This window comes from Hemiscyllium ocellatum, chromosome 45 (genome assembly GCF_020745735.1).
Source record: "Hemiscyllium ocellatum isolate sHemOce1 chromosome 45, sHemOce1.pat.X.cur, whole genome shotgun sequence".
Taxonomy (NCBI): Eukaryota; Metazoa; Chordata; class Chondrichthyes; order Orectolobiformes; family Hemiscylliidae; genus Hemiscyllium; species Hemiscyllium ocellatum.
The window spans coordinates 9,895,640-9,909,219 of NC_083445.1; the positions used below are offsets into that span (position 1 = coordinate 9,895,640).

A 13,580-nucleotide genomic window follows, 5' to 3' on the forward strand; every position below is an offset into this window, starting at 1 on the left:
AGGCGAATGAGAGACGATGTTATTGAAGCAAGCAAGATTCTTGAGGACTTGACAGTGTAGATGCAGAGAAGTTGTTTCTCCTTGTGGAAGAGTGTAGGAGCAGTATGATCCCAGAGTAAGGGTTCACCCATTTGAAATGGAAATGAGGAATTTCTTCCCTCTGAAAGTAGCAAAACTGTGGAATTCTTGAGCACAGAGTGCTGTCAGGGTTGGCTTATTAGCTATATTCAAGACTGAAAATAAGCGGGTTTTTTTTATCAATAAGGGAAATCAAGGCTAGTGGGGAAGTAGCAGGAAGGTGGAGTTGAGAATAATCAGATCATTGAATGGTGGAGCAAACTTGATGGGCTGAATGGCCTACTCTGCTCCTATGTCTTATAGTCTTATGGAAATAGGATGATGTTATATGTATGTTGGAATGTGAGGGTTACGTAAGGAACAGGCGTGGGCCATTCAGCCCATCGAGCCTGCTTTATCTTTCCATAAGATCGCGGCTGATCTGACGTGGCCTTAAACACCACTTAACTGCCTGTTTCCCTGCTTTTTTAACCAAAACTCTGTCTAAGCCCGTCTCAAATATATTCCTTGACTCAATCTCTAGAAGAGAGAGTTCTGAAGACTAAAGACCCTTTGAAAGAAAACAAACCCTACCCTTGTCTCCAGCCTAAAAGGGAAATCCCTTATTTTGGATACCTCTCCAAGGGGAATCATCCTCTCAACATCCAGTCTGTTGAGCCCCCACAGAATTTTATGTTTTAATAGGATCAACCACCGCTCCCGATCCTTTAAATTCCAATCAGCACAGGTCCAACCTCCTCAACCTTTTCTCTTGAGATAGCATTCCCCCCCATCTCAGAAACGGAGCGCATGATGAATGAAGCCGACAATGTGGCATTTGGTGATTGCCATTTATAAACTCAATTGGTTTTAAGCTGCTTTAATCTTACTTAGTGTAAAAAACGTGCATATGCATCTTTATTTGCGTTTCGGCCAGCGTTTGTTCCTGGGCCAGTGAATTGGCTTTACTCGAAATATTTGACTCTACAAATCTGATCACTTCATTTGTGTTTTCTTTCTCCACCAACTGTTGTGAAACAAAGACAGGGGAATTATCTGATAGAGATCTGCTTGTTTGAGTGGTTGGGCCCAGAAACAGAGATTGGAGTTATACAGTTGTAACTGATTGAGAATTTGGGATGGACTGAGCGTGATGAGCACCTCCACATGGAAGAGCTGAGGCAAATTAGATAAGTGCAAATGGACGAGCACGTAGGAGCAGCAGTGGGCCATCCAGCCGATTGGGCCTGTTCCACCAGGTGGTCAGATCTGGGCTGATCTGATTTTTGTTTGAAGTTTGGAAATCAAGATTTACAGTTGACAGAGTCCCACACTAAATCCAAGACCTTTGTGTTGAGCATTTGAAACAAAAGCATATCCAGTAACTCGCACAGTTACCCCCCCCCCAAAGGGCAGATCAGAGATGACCCAAGGAGTGACCCTTGACCAGGTTCCCTTGACCTGGGTCATCATGATTCTTGCCTTTGTCCCAGAGAGGAAGGAATAGAAAGATCTCCTGATTGGGATGAGATGGAGAGACAGGACCAGGCTCAAATGGAGGGTAACAATAATAAGCACGTGCATTTGTATTGCGCCTTTAATGTGGTTAAATGTCATAGATCCATAGAGATACACAGCACAGAAAAAGGCCTTTCATGTCTGTGCCAGTCAAAACAGCAACTTAACTATTCTGATCCCATTTACTACTTGGGTATCACAAGTGCACATTTAAATGTCTCAAGGCTCTTCACAAAGAATTAACTAAATATTGTCTAACACAGCACCTAGAAAGCAACAAAGGTGACCAAGGGCTTGGCCAAAGAAATAGGTTTTCAGGAGCGTCTTAAAGGAAGAGGGAGAGGTGCAGCGCTGTGTGAGGATGTAGGAGCAGGAGTAGGCCCCACAGCTCCTTGTGTCTGCTCCAGCGTTTGATAAGTTTATAGGTTGTGACCTCAACTCCACCTTCCTGACTCACCCATTGTCCCCCATCTCCATCTTTGACTCTCTCCTTTATCGAAAATCTAATTTAGAATCCCAACAATGCAGAGAGAGACTATTTTAACTGATCGTGTCTGCACTAACCCTCCAAAGAGCATCCCACCCACACCCACCCCTTAACCCCACATTTTACCATAGCTATTCCAACTAACCTGCACATCTTTGGACTGTGGGAGGAAACCCTCCCAGACATGGGGTGAATGTACAGACTCTACACAGACAGCCACCTGAGGCTGCAATCAAAACCAGGTCCCTGATTCTGTGAGGTGGCAGTGCTAACCACCTGATATTGATAACATTAATGATCCAGCCTCCACTGCTCTTTGGGAGAAGACAATTTCTTGGACCAAAGACCCTCTTAGAGAAAAGAAAGTTCTGAAAAAAGAATCTCTCTTTGTTAAACAGTATTGTCTCGTTCCACTCTCCCCTCTCAAGTCGTAACATCTGTTCAGCCAATGAAAACTCCAGATGGTCTCTATTTTAGTAAAGTCAGCTCTCACTCTTCGAAACTCCAAGCCTACAGGCCCAGTCTGTCCAAACATACCTCAGAGGATAAAACTCTCCCTCCAGGAAGGAGTCGAGTGCTGGAGAGGTCGTGGGAGAGAAATCTCAAGTTTGAGGCTGAGGCAGCTGAAAATGCAGCCACCAACAGAGGAGCGACCAAATTCAGGGAAGGTGCTGGAGTTGGAGGAGGCTGGAAACCTGAGAGGGTTGTAGGAGATGGCTGTGATAGGGAGGGCCAAGGCCATTGAGGGATGTGAAATCCATCCTCAGAAGACTATTGTCGAAGTGTTGCTGACCTGGGAGCTAGTGAAGCATAGGGATCTAGGGAGCGAGGAATCAGGGCGGCATGAGGGATTGTGGGGCTGGGGATTGAGGGGACAATGGAATGTGGGGCATGGGGATGAGGTATGAGGGGGCAAGGGATTAAGGGTGTAAGCGGTCAAGGTGTTGAGGGGGTAAGAGGTTGAGGGGGTGAGAGGAGTTTTGGCACAAATTGGGAATAATTTTAGTGGAGATTTGGAAGATGTCATGGTTATGAGGGGAGGGCCAGGAGAGTGTTGGGATACTCACACCTCATGGTAAGAAAACGATGGACATGAGCAGGAGATGGATTGAAGCATTGTGGAGTCAGTGAAGTTTGCAGAGGAGGATCATGGTGATGGAGTCACTATGAAGGGGGTACCCTGAAACTGATATTTACAGTTACAAGTGGCCTGCTTCCACCTTGACAGTAACAGGGAGAGTGAGAGCAAGGGGGAGAGAGAGAGAGTGGAGGACAGAGAGAGGAAGAGAGAGAGAGAGAAGGAGAGAGGAGTGGGGTGGGGGAGAGAGGGAGAGGAGGCGATAGAGAGGGAGAGAGAAGAAGTGGGGGGCAGAGAGAGAACTAGTAGGAGAGGGAGAGAGGGCTAGTGGGAGATGGGGAGAGAGCTAGCAGGAGACAGAGGAAGAGTGGGAGCGGGGGGGCAAGAGATGAAGGAGAGAGGAATGGGGTGGGGGGAGGGGGAGAGAGAGAGAGAGAGCAAAGGAGGGGGTAGAGAGGGAGAGAGAGAAAAAGTTGGAGGGAGAGAGCTAGCAGAATAGAAATGAAGACTGGGGGCAGAGAGGGCAAGAGAGAAGGAGAGAGGTATGGAGAGAGAGAGTGAGAGAGAGGGAGGAATGGTGTCAATTACAGGTCAATGGTTGGGTTCTCCCCTGTTGACTCAATGTGATTCTTTGCTTTTGTTCTCAGCCCCAGTTGCTGCTGCCACGGGCCCCAGCTTCAATCTGGCTGACCTGGAGAGTCCAGGCTACTACAGCATTAACCAGGTTCCCCTGGGCAGGAGGACCATCACCACCCCACCCTCCACCAGGTAGGAGACTGGAAGCAACAGTTCCGAGTGGGAAATCCCAGGGGCTTGTCATTATTGCAGAAACATTGGCCTGCTTTCTTCTGATCCACTAGTGGCATGGTCATGTTGTTGGATTTGTGATCCAGGGAAGTGGGCAAATAGCCTGAGACAGGTTCAAATCCCACCATGTCAAGGAAGTGAAATTCAAATGATAAAGCTGTGTTGTAAAGCTGGTCTTACTAACAGTGAAGAATTCCTGATGAATTGTCGACTCTCCTGCTCCTCAGATGCTGCTTAACCTGCTGTGCTTTTCCAGCACCACATCTTTTGACTCTCATTAACAGTGAGTGTGGTAACTGTCTTTGTAGAATCATACTGGACAGAAGAGGCCCTTCAGCCCACTGAGTCTGCATCATCCACATTAATCCCAATTTCCAGCACTAGGCACATAGCCTTGGATGTTCTAAGATTTCAAGTGCTTTTCCACATACTTTGTAAAGGTTGTGAGGATCCCTGCCTCCACAATTCTCCCAGGTAATGCATTCCAGATTCCCACTGCACTTGGGTTAATAAAAAAGACTTTCCTCAAATCCGCTCTAAAGGTCCTGCCCTTCACCTTAAAATAATGCCCCCTCATTATTGACCCTGAGGGGTCGATTTGACAGCTGAGGGGAACAGCTGCTTCCTGTCCACCTTGTCCATGTCCCTCATAATCTTATACACCTCAATTATTGTAAAAACCCTTCTGGGTTTTTAATGCCCTTTAAGGGAGGAAAGCCGCCATCCTTACCTGGTCTGGCCTACATGTGACTCCAAGCCCGTAACTGCCCTTTGAAATGTTCAATTCAAGGATAATTAGGAATAGGCAATAAACATTCACATCCCATGAAAGAAAGAAGAAACCTCCATATGATTTTGTTTTTGTGTCAGTAAAGGTGACAACATTCTTAAATTGGTACCAAGGACCAGGCTTGAGTCTCAAACCCAAGCCAAAGCTGCCTGTAGCAATGGTTGCCACTGAAATGCAGTCACCTCCTTCAAAGGCTCAAGTGGTTATCTGACAGTTGAGTTTCACAACACGAGCTCCAGTTTAGGGAGGATTGCAAGCTCTGAGGTAGGCCCGCTCACATTGGAGCTCTGACCAACCGAAAGAACAAACAACTGTAAGCTGGCTTTAAATTCGCTCATTTTGTTTCTACAAACTGTAGATGGGGCCTAAATGGCTCAACCTCAAGCCCTGTCAATAGCAATAAAAATGGGAGGCCTTAAATACTTTCAGAAAACTATGAATCTTCTCATTCGCCTCTCTACCCATTCCTTATGTGTGTTTCTTTTTCTTTATGGGATGTGGACATCATTGACGAGGCCAGCATTTAGTGCTCATCCCTAATTGCCCAGAGGGCAGTTATGGGTCAACCCCATTGCTGTGGGTCTGGAGTCACATATAGGGGCCAAACTGGGTAGAGGATGGCAAATTTCCTTCCTGAAGTGAGTCAGATGGGTTTTTAATGACAATTGGCACATGGTCACCATTAGACTAGCTTCCTTTTAATTGAATTCAAATTTCACCCATCAGCATTGGTGGGATTTGAACCAATGTCCTTAGAATATTAGGACTACAACTCCAGTGACGTTGCACAAAGCTACTATCTTCCAATTGAACGATGTACTATCTTACAGGCCCAGTCTGACCTAACCCTCCCCTTATGGATCTGCTCCCCAAGCCCATCTTTTGCCCCATTCACATGTGTTACAATTGAGTCCTGGTGAAAAAGTATTTGGGAGACCCCAGATCTTGGGATTCAGTACCTTGAGAAAAAGCTGTTTCCAATCCTCAGGAAAGCTGGCCACACAGCTAGGCTGAGAGATTGGACCGAGGGTCCAGGCCGAGGGTCTGGGCCGAGGGGCTAGGCTGAGAGGTTGGGCCGAGGGGCAGGGCTGAGGGTCTGGACCAAGAAGCTAGACTGAGAAACTAGGCCAAGGGGCTGGTCTGAGGAGCTGGGCAAAGAGGCTGGGCTTTGTGAGTATTTTATCACCACCACATTTTGAGTTGCAGCCCTTGCTTTTTCACAGCTCCACCAAGCGGCACAAATCCATCGAGGATAGTGAAATGGAGAGCCCGGTGGATGAAGTCTTTTACTCCAGTACAGGCCGATCCCCAGCTGCGGGCAGCAGTCAGAGTGGAGGATGGCCTAATGATGTCGACACCGGTAAGGCCTTCTATTGGATAGTGCCTTCTATTCAATCATTACCTCCTCATCGCCAGCTCTGTGTCCCAATTTCAGACAGTCTCAAAGGGGGTACTATCTACCAGTGATAGTCTACAATTGCCATTGACATTGACATATCCACAGTTGTTTTTAACAAAAGGCATATGGTTCTGGTGGGGGAGCGAATTAGGAGCAGTTTGTTTCCTTTTCATAAAATCTTATTTTTGTACCTTTTAATCACTGCATGGGATTTGGACTAGTTGGGACAGAACTCATTCCCATCCATTATAGCCCTTGAGAAGGTGGTGGTGAGCTGCCTTCTTGAACTGCTGAAGTCCATGTGCTGTGGGTAGACACACAATACCCTTCAGGAGGGAATTCCAGGATTTTGACCCAGCGATAGTGAAGAATCAGTGATATATTTCCAAGTCAGGATGATGAGTGTCTTGGAGGGCAACCTGTAGGAGGTGGTTATCCCATGTATCTGCTGGTCTGGACCCCCCTGGTTGAGAGTAGCTTCCTGTTTGTGTCAATGCCTTAAATTTATCATTACACTCCAGAGATTATACCTATTCAGATCGATACATCAGTCTCATTATCTGTGAAGAGAAATAGAAATCTAGTGGGGATGGCCTTAGCCCTCTTACTAAGATAACATAAGAATGGTAAAATCATTCAAACATGGAGAATACACTTTGACACGTCTATTCTGGCCTCCCTAATGCCAATCCATTCTATTTAAGGACCATAATGTAAAGGTGGGTTCACCATAGTCTTACCATAATTCAAACAGTACAGAGAGAGAGAGATGACTAGCTGGGGGTTTAACCTGAGGATCACCATGCCTTCAGTGAGGGGAGAGGTTGAGAAAGCATAATATTCATGGGAACTAAACCCACGCTGCTGGTGTTGCATTTCAAATCATCTCCTCAAACCACGCACCAGCACAAATACAAAGGCAGAATATTATGGACTTTGAAAAGCTGACGCGTAGACACAGAACACTGGAAAAATTCAGCAGGTCTGGCAGTGTCCATGGAGAGAGAAACAGTTAACATTTAAGTCTGATGTGACTCTTCCTCAGAACTCGCCTTCTAGAAACCAAAGGATCACCATTAAGGCAACAGAAACCAACATGTAAATATAGTCAATATGCACAATGTGACAACTATCAATATTAATAAAGAGAGACAAGTTTAAGTGTCTGGTGAAGACACTCCTCCTTTCCATGAATACTCTATCTGCAACGTGTCTATCCTGGCTGTTTTGCACAGTGAACCTTTGTTTCTAGACATTTATTGATATTCATTCCTGTTTGCCCATGATATAAATGGAAAGTACAATGTGTCTCTGTTGGGTGATGTATGCATCCTGTCAGTTTCATTGGATCATTTTCAGATATGACGTGCCTTCAGCATCATAGCTCATGTTCTGTCACTCCGAGCTGAGTGCAGGATTGAGGTTGACAGTCATGGTGCTGTACAGAGGGTGCTACATTGTTTCAAGTCCCTCCTTTTGGATTGTACGTTAAACCCACTGCCCTCACGGCAGGCATAAAGGACCCCAAGACACATATTTTGAAGGTGTTCCTGGATATTTATACTTCAGCCACCTTCACTAAAAAGAGAGTACCCAGTAACTAAGGTGGGACCATGTGCAGGATCTCCATGTGTGAAAATTGATTGTTGCGTGGCCTTTGCGACAATACAGAATGCATATCTGAAAGTGACTTTGTTGGTTGCAAAGTGACAGTGGAAAATGTCCCAAGGCTGTGAAAGGTGCTACCTAAGTGCACGTTCTCCAATGTGTGTGTATCTCTGTGTGTATGTATATACATGTGTGCCTTTTTGTTTGTCTGTAGGTCTGAGTATGAATGTGCGTTTCTGTCTCTGTGTGTGTGTGTGTGTGTGTGTGTGTGTGTGTATGGGAGGGGGAGGTGGAGGTGAAAGAGGGGAGTATGTGGGTCTGTGTGTGGGACCAACTGGGTGTGTGTAAGATTATCTCTGTGGGTGTGTGCATCTATCTGTGTGTGTGTGTGGGTACGTGGAAGACTATCTGTGTGTGTGTGTCTGTCTGTGTGTGTGTATGTGTCTGTGTAAGTGTGGCTGTGTCTATCTGTGTTTACATGTGCATGCATGACAGTGTGTGGTAGCTGTGTGTTTGTCTATGTGTGTGTATCTGTGTGGCTCTGTCTATCTGTGTGGGTGTGTGTCTGTGTGTATGTGTATGTGTTTGGGTGTGTGTCAGTGTCTGTGTGTGTATGTGTGAGGTGTGTGTGTCTGTGTGGGTGTTATGTGTTTGCGTGTGTGTCTGAGTGTGGGGCAAGTGTGTGGAGAGAGGGGAGCAAGGAAGCAAATAAATATGGGCACTCTATTCAGAAATGGAGCTCAGAACAACAAGACCACATTGTCTCGAGAAGAGGGATTGCTTACATTCCAATGCTTCACTCTCACTATTTCCTTTTTTTTAATTAAATGAGTCTGAGAGAGGGGAGAGAGAGAGAGAAAGAAAGAGAGAGAGAGAAGGCATTATCACAATCTGGAGCATTTTTCCAAATGTTCCTTGTGGCGAGGTAGAGAAAGAAAGAGAGAGAGTTAAAAAAAAAAGCAGCCACAAAAAGCAGCTTGTTAGTTCAAGAATAAATCTGAAAAAAAAAGGTGAGGAGCTGCCAAAAAGATCGTGAGCAGCAGGAATACAGATGGATTCCTTCATTCATCACAAGGCCTGGCTTGTTTTCCAAATCTCTTTGTGTCAAATGTCTTTTAAATTAAAAAAAATCTGATTGGTCTCTCGCAACGAAAGACGTTGTAAATCAGAGTGCAGCAAATGTCCAGCAAGCCTGCTTCCTGCCCTTGTTATCCTGTTCGAGGCACCTCTTCCTCCAGGTCCCTCCGCCAAATCATTTTGAGGCAGCTCATTAATTAACGCCTCATTTGGAGCAGGGAAACCACATGGGGGGTCTCAAGTTGCAGCAAGTTTTTCACTAAATCTGGAATATCAGTGTGGGATGGTGCAGTGGTTGTGTCTCTATCCTTGGACCAGGAGGTCCAAATTCAAGCCCCACCTGCTCCAGAGGTGTGTAATAACATCCCTGGGCAGGTTGATTAGAAAAATAAGTTGAATAAACATAAATTAATGTCAGTTGTGGTGCAGTGGTAATGTCCCTACCTCTGAGCCAATAGGCCTGAGTTCAAGCCTGACCTGTTCCAGCGGTGTGTTTTAACCCATCCAAACTGGTTGATTTCAAAATATCCCAGTCATTATGAGAGGTTTTTATGGCACAGTAATAGTTTCCCACCTCTCAGGCAGGAGTGCTAGGTTCAAAGTCCTACCTGCCAGGAGGTGTGTCAGATTATATCTGAATAGACTCACTTAAAATAACTGTCAAGTAATTCTACTGGAACAACTGAGGTGTCAGTCAAGTCACTTCCACAGTGTGGTACAATACAACCTCAAAGCTGCAAGTTTAATTTCTGAGTGTGTCCGTGCACAGCAACATTCAGGGATCTGAGATCTCGGCGATGGAAACATTAAAAACATGTCAACTGTGGCTCAGTACCTCGTTCTCTTATCTTGGGGTGGGGTCAGTTAGCTTGGATGTGCTGGTCTGGAATGGAGAGTGACACTAACAACGTGGGTTCAATTCCCATACCAACTGTGATTACCATGAAAGACTGTCCTTTTCAATGTGGCTATGGATATTGATGGATATGTTCAAGACTGAGCCTCATGAACTACCAGAATGGCCAGAATGGGGAACTGAAACCCTGCTGGTGGCTTTATATAGCACCAGAGCATAGCTATCTCACCAACTAAACTAACCTGACCACAACACACCCCCAGCCTCCTTCCCCAGAAGATCAGCAGTGGGGATGATGTATCAATACACATTCATTACACCCATTTTCTTTTAAGCCAACAATTCTGATCCCTCTCAATTAAAAGTCTCTCGGAAGACTTCGCGACGGCTGGTGGGTAAGTTTGGTCGTTTATTTAATAGTTAAAAATTTAAAGTTTTCCTTTAAAAAAGCGGTAGCAGACCCGGAAGGCGCGCTAGGTTACCTGGGTAAGGTTTTTTTTCTCTCCCCTTATTTAAACGCGCAGGCGAGTCACCCGAGGCACTACACGAGTAGTGCCTCCCACCCTTCCACCTCCTCTAACCTAATAATAAGACCAATTGTGACTAGCGGGTAAGTGCTGCATTTTCCTTGTTTGTTTCTTTAGATTTAGTTGGTTTTTGTTTTTTTTTAAGGAAAGCTTACTTTTAGAGGGATGGCAGTGCAGAGAGGGCAATGTTCCTCTTGCAACATGTATGAGGTGAGGGAAGCCATTAGCGTCCCTGCTGAGTACACTTGCAAGAAGTGCACCCATCTCCAGCTCCTCCAAACCCGTGTTAGGGAACTGGAGCTGGAGTTGGATGAACTGCGGATCATTCGGGAGGCAGAGGAGGTCATAGATCGGAGCTATAGGCAAGTAGTTACTCCGAAAGTTCAAGATAGATGGGTGACAGTGAGGGGGAGTGGGAGGAGGAAGACAGTGCAGGGACCCCCTGCGGTCATTCCCCTCAAGAACAAGTATACCGTTTTGGATACTTGTGGGGGGGATGACTTACCAGGGGTAAGCAACGAGGTTCAGGCCTCTGGCACGGAGCCTGGCCCCGTTGCTCAGAAGGGTAGGGTGGAGAAAGGTAGAGCAATTGTTCTTGGGGACTCGATAGTGAGGGGTACAGACAGACGGTTTTGTGGGGGCGACAGGGACTCACGTTTGGTATGTTGCCTCCCAGGTGCAAGGGTACGTGATGTCGCTGATCGTGTTTTCCGGGTCCTTAAGGGGGAGGGGGAGCAGCCCCAGATCGTGGTCCACGTTGGCACCAACGATATAGGTAGGAAGAAGGGTGAGGATGTAAGGCAGGCTTTCAGGGAGCTAGGTTGGAAGCTCAGAGTTAGAACAAACAGAGTTGTAGTCTCTGGTTTGTTACCCGTGCCACGTGATAGAGAGTCGAGGAACAGGGAGAGAGAGCAGTTAAATGCGTGGCTACAGGGATGGTGCAGGAGGGAGGGATTCCGGTTTCTGGATAACTGGGGTCCTTTCTGGGGAAGGTGGGACCTCTATAAAAAGGATGGTCTACACTTGAACCTGAGGGGCACCAGTATCCTTGGGGGGAGGTTTGCTAGTGCTCTTTGGGAGGGTTTAAACTAACTCCGCGGGGGCATGGGAACCAGGACTATAGCTTTAGGGTACAGGACCTTGAGTGTAGGGAGGTTAGGAATAATGCAGCGATCTCTAAGGAGGGTGCCTGTAACCAGAAAGGTGGATTGAAGTGTGTATACTTCAATGCCAGAAGTATAAGGAATAAGGTAGGTGAACTTGCAGCGTGGGTTGGTACCTGGGACTTCGATGTTGTGGCCATTACAGAGACGTGGGTAGAACAGGGACAAGAATGGCTGTTGCACGTTCCAGGGTTCAAATGTTTTAGTAGGATCAGACATGGGGGTAAAAAAGGGGGAGGCGTGGCATTACTTGTCAAAGACAGTATCACAGCAGTGGAATGGACGATGGAAGAGGACTTGCCATCTGAGGTAGTTTGGGCTGAGGTTAGAAATAGGAAAGGTGAGGTCACCCTGTTAGGTGTTTTCTACAGGCCTCCTAATAGTCCTAGAGAAGTAGAGGATAATATTGCGAGGATGATTCAGGAAAAGAGTGAAGGTAGCAGGGTGGTTGTTATGGGGGACTTTAACTTCCCAGATATTGACTGGGAGAGCTATAGCTCGAGTTCATTGATGGGTCGGTGTTTGTACAATGTGTGCAGGAGGGTTTCCTGACACAATATGTCGACAGGCCAACAAGAGGGGAGGCTATATTGGATTTGGTTCTAGGTAATGAACCAGGCCAGGTGTTAGACTTGGAGGTAGGTGAGCACTTCGGGGACAGTGACCACAACTCGGTGACTTTTACTTTAGTGATGGAGAGGGATAATCGTGTGCCGCAGGGCAAGAGCTATAGCTGGGGGCAAGGAAATTATGATGCAGTGAGGCATGACTTAGGATGTGTGGATTGGAAAAACAGGCTTCAAGGGAAGAACACTAATGAGATGTGGGGAGTGTTCAAGGAGCAGCTACTGCGTGTCCTCGATAGGTATGTACCAGTCAGGCATGGTGTAAAGGGCCTTGTGAGGCAGCCGTGGTTTAGTAAGGAATTGGAGTCCCTTGTGAAAGGGAAGAAGGCGGCATATGTAAAGATGAGGCGTGAAGGTTCAGTAGGGGCGATTGAGTGTTATAAGGTAGCCAGGAAGGAGCTAAAGAGGGAGCTAAGAGAAGCGAGAAGGGGACATGAAAAGTCTTTAGCTGGTAGGATTAGGGAAAACCCAAAGGCTTTCTATAGGTATGTCAAGAATAAAAGGATGACTAGGGTAGGTATCGGTCCAGTCAAGGATAGTAGTGGGAAGTTGTGTGTGGAGGCGTAGGAGATTGGAGAGACATTAAATCAGTACTTTTCCTCAGTATTCACTCAGGAACAGGACACTGTTGCTGATGTGAATATGGAATCACAAATAATTAGAATGGATGCCCTGGAAATATGCAGGGAAGAGGTTTTGGGAATATTGGAAAGGATGAATATAGATAAGTCTCCTGGGCCTGATGGCATTTACCCCAGGATCCTATGGGAAGCTAGGGAGGAGATAGCAGAGCCATTGGCCTGGATTTTTATGTCGTCGTTGTCAACAGGAATAGTACCAGAGGACTGGAGGATAGCGAATGTGGTCCCATTGTTCAAGAAAGGGAGTAGGGATAGCCCTAGCAACTATAGGCCAGTGAGTCTGACTTCAGTGGTGGGCAAAGTCTTAGAGAGAATGGTAAGGGATAAGATTTATGAACATCTGGGTAGGAATAACGTGATCAGGGATAGCCAGCATGGTTTTGTGAAGGGCAGGTCGTGCCTCACAAACCTTATTGAGTTCTTTGAGAAGGTGACCAAGGAAGTGGATGAGGGTAAAGCAGTAGATGTTGTGTATATGGATTTTAGTAAGGCGTTCGATAAGGTTCCCCATGGTAGGCTAATGCTAAAACTTCGGAGGTATGGCATTGAGGATACATTAGAGGTTTGGATTAGGAATTGGCTGGCTGGAAGGAGACAGAGGGTAGTAGTTGATGGATTATGTTCATCTTGGAGCGCAGTTACTAGCGGTGTACCACAAGGATCTGTTTTGGGACCATTGCTTTTTGTTATCTTTATAAATGATCTAGAGGAAGGACTTGAAAGCTGGGTAAGCAAGTTTGCGGATGACACAAAAGTCGGTGGAGTTGTGGATAGTGAGGAAGGAAGTGGTAGGTTACAGCGGGATATAGATAAGTTGCAGAGCTGGGCGGAAATGTGGCAAATGGAATTCAATGTAGCTAAGTGCGAAGTCGTTCACTTTGGTAGGAATAACAAGATGATGGATTACTGGGCTAATGGTAGGCTACTTGGTAGTGTGGATGAGCAG

At 46.3% G+C, this 13,580-nt stretch overlaps 1 protein-coding gene across 1 annotated transcript in view; it reads left to right on the forward strand.

Moving 5' to 3' along the window:
* nfixb (nuclear factor I/Xb) overlaps window positions 1-13,580 on the forward strand; it is a 425,963-nt gene that overhangs the window by 332,004 nt on the left and 80,379 nt on the right. The window contains exons 6-7 of the mRNA XM_060855041.1: window positions 3,788-3,908; window positions 5,961-6,097. Of these exons, the coding sequence (XP_060711024.1) occupies window positions 3,788-3,908; window positions 5,961-6,097 (258 nt within the window). The remainder of the gene's footprint in view (window positions 1-3,787; window positions 3,909-5,960; window positions 6,098-13,580) is intronic.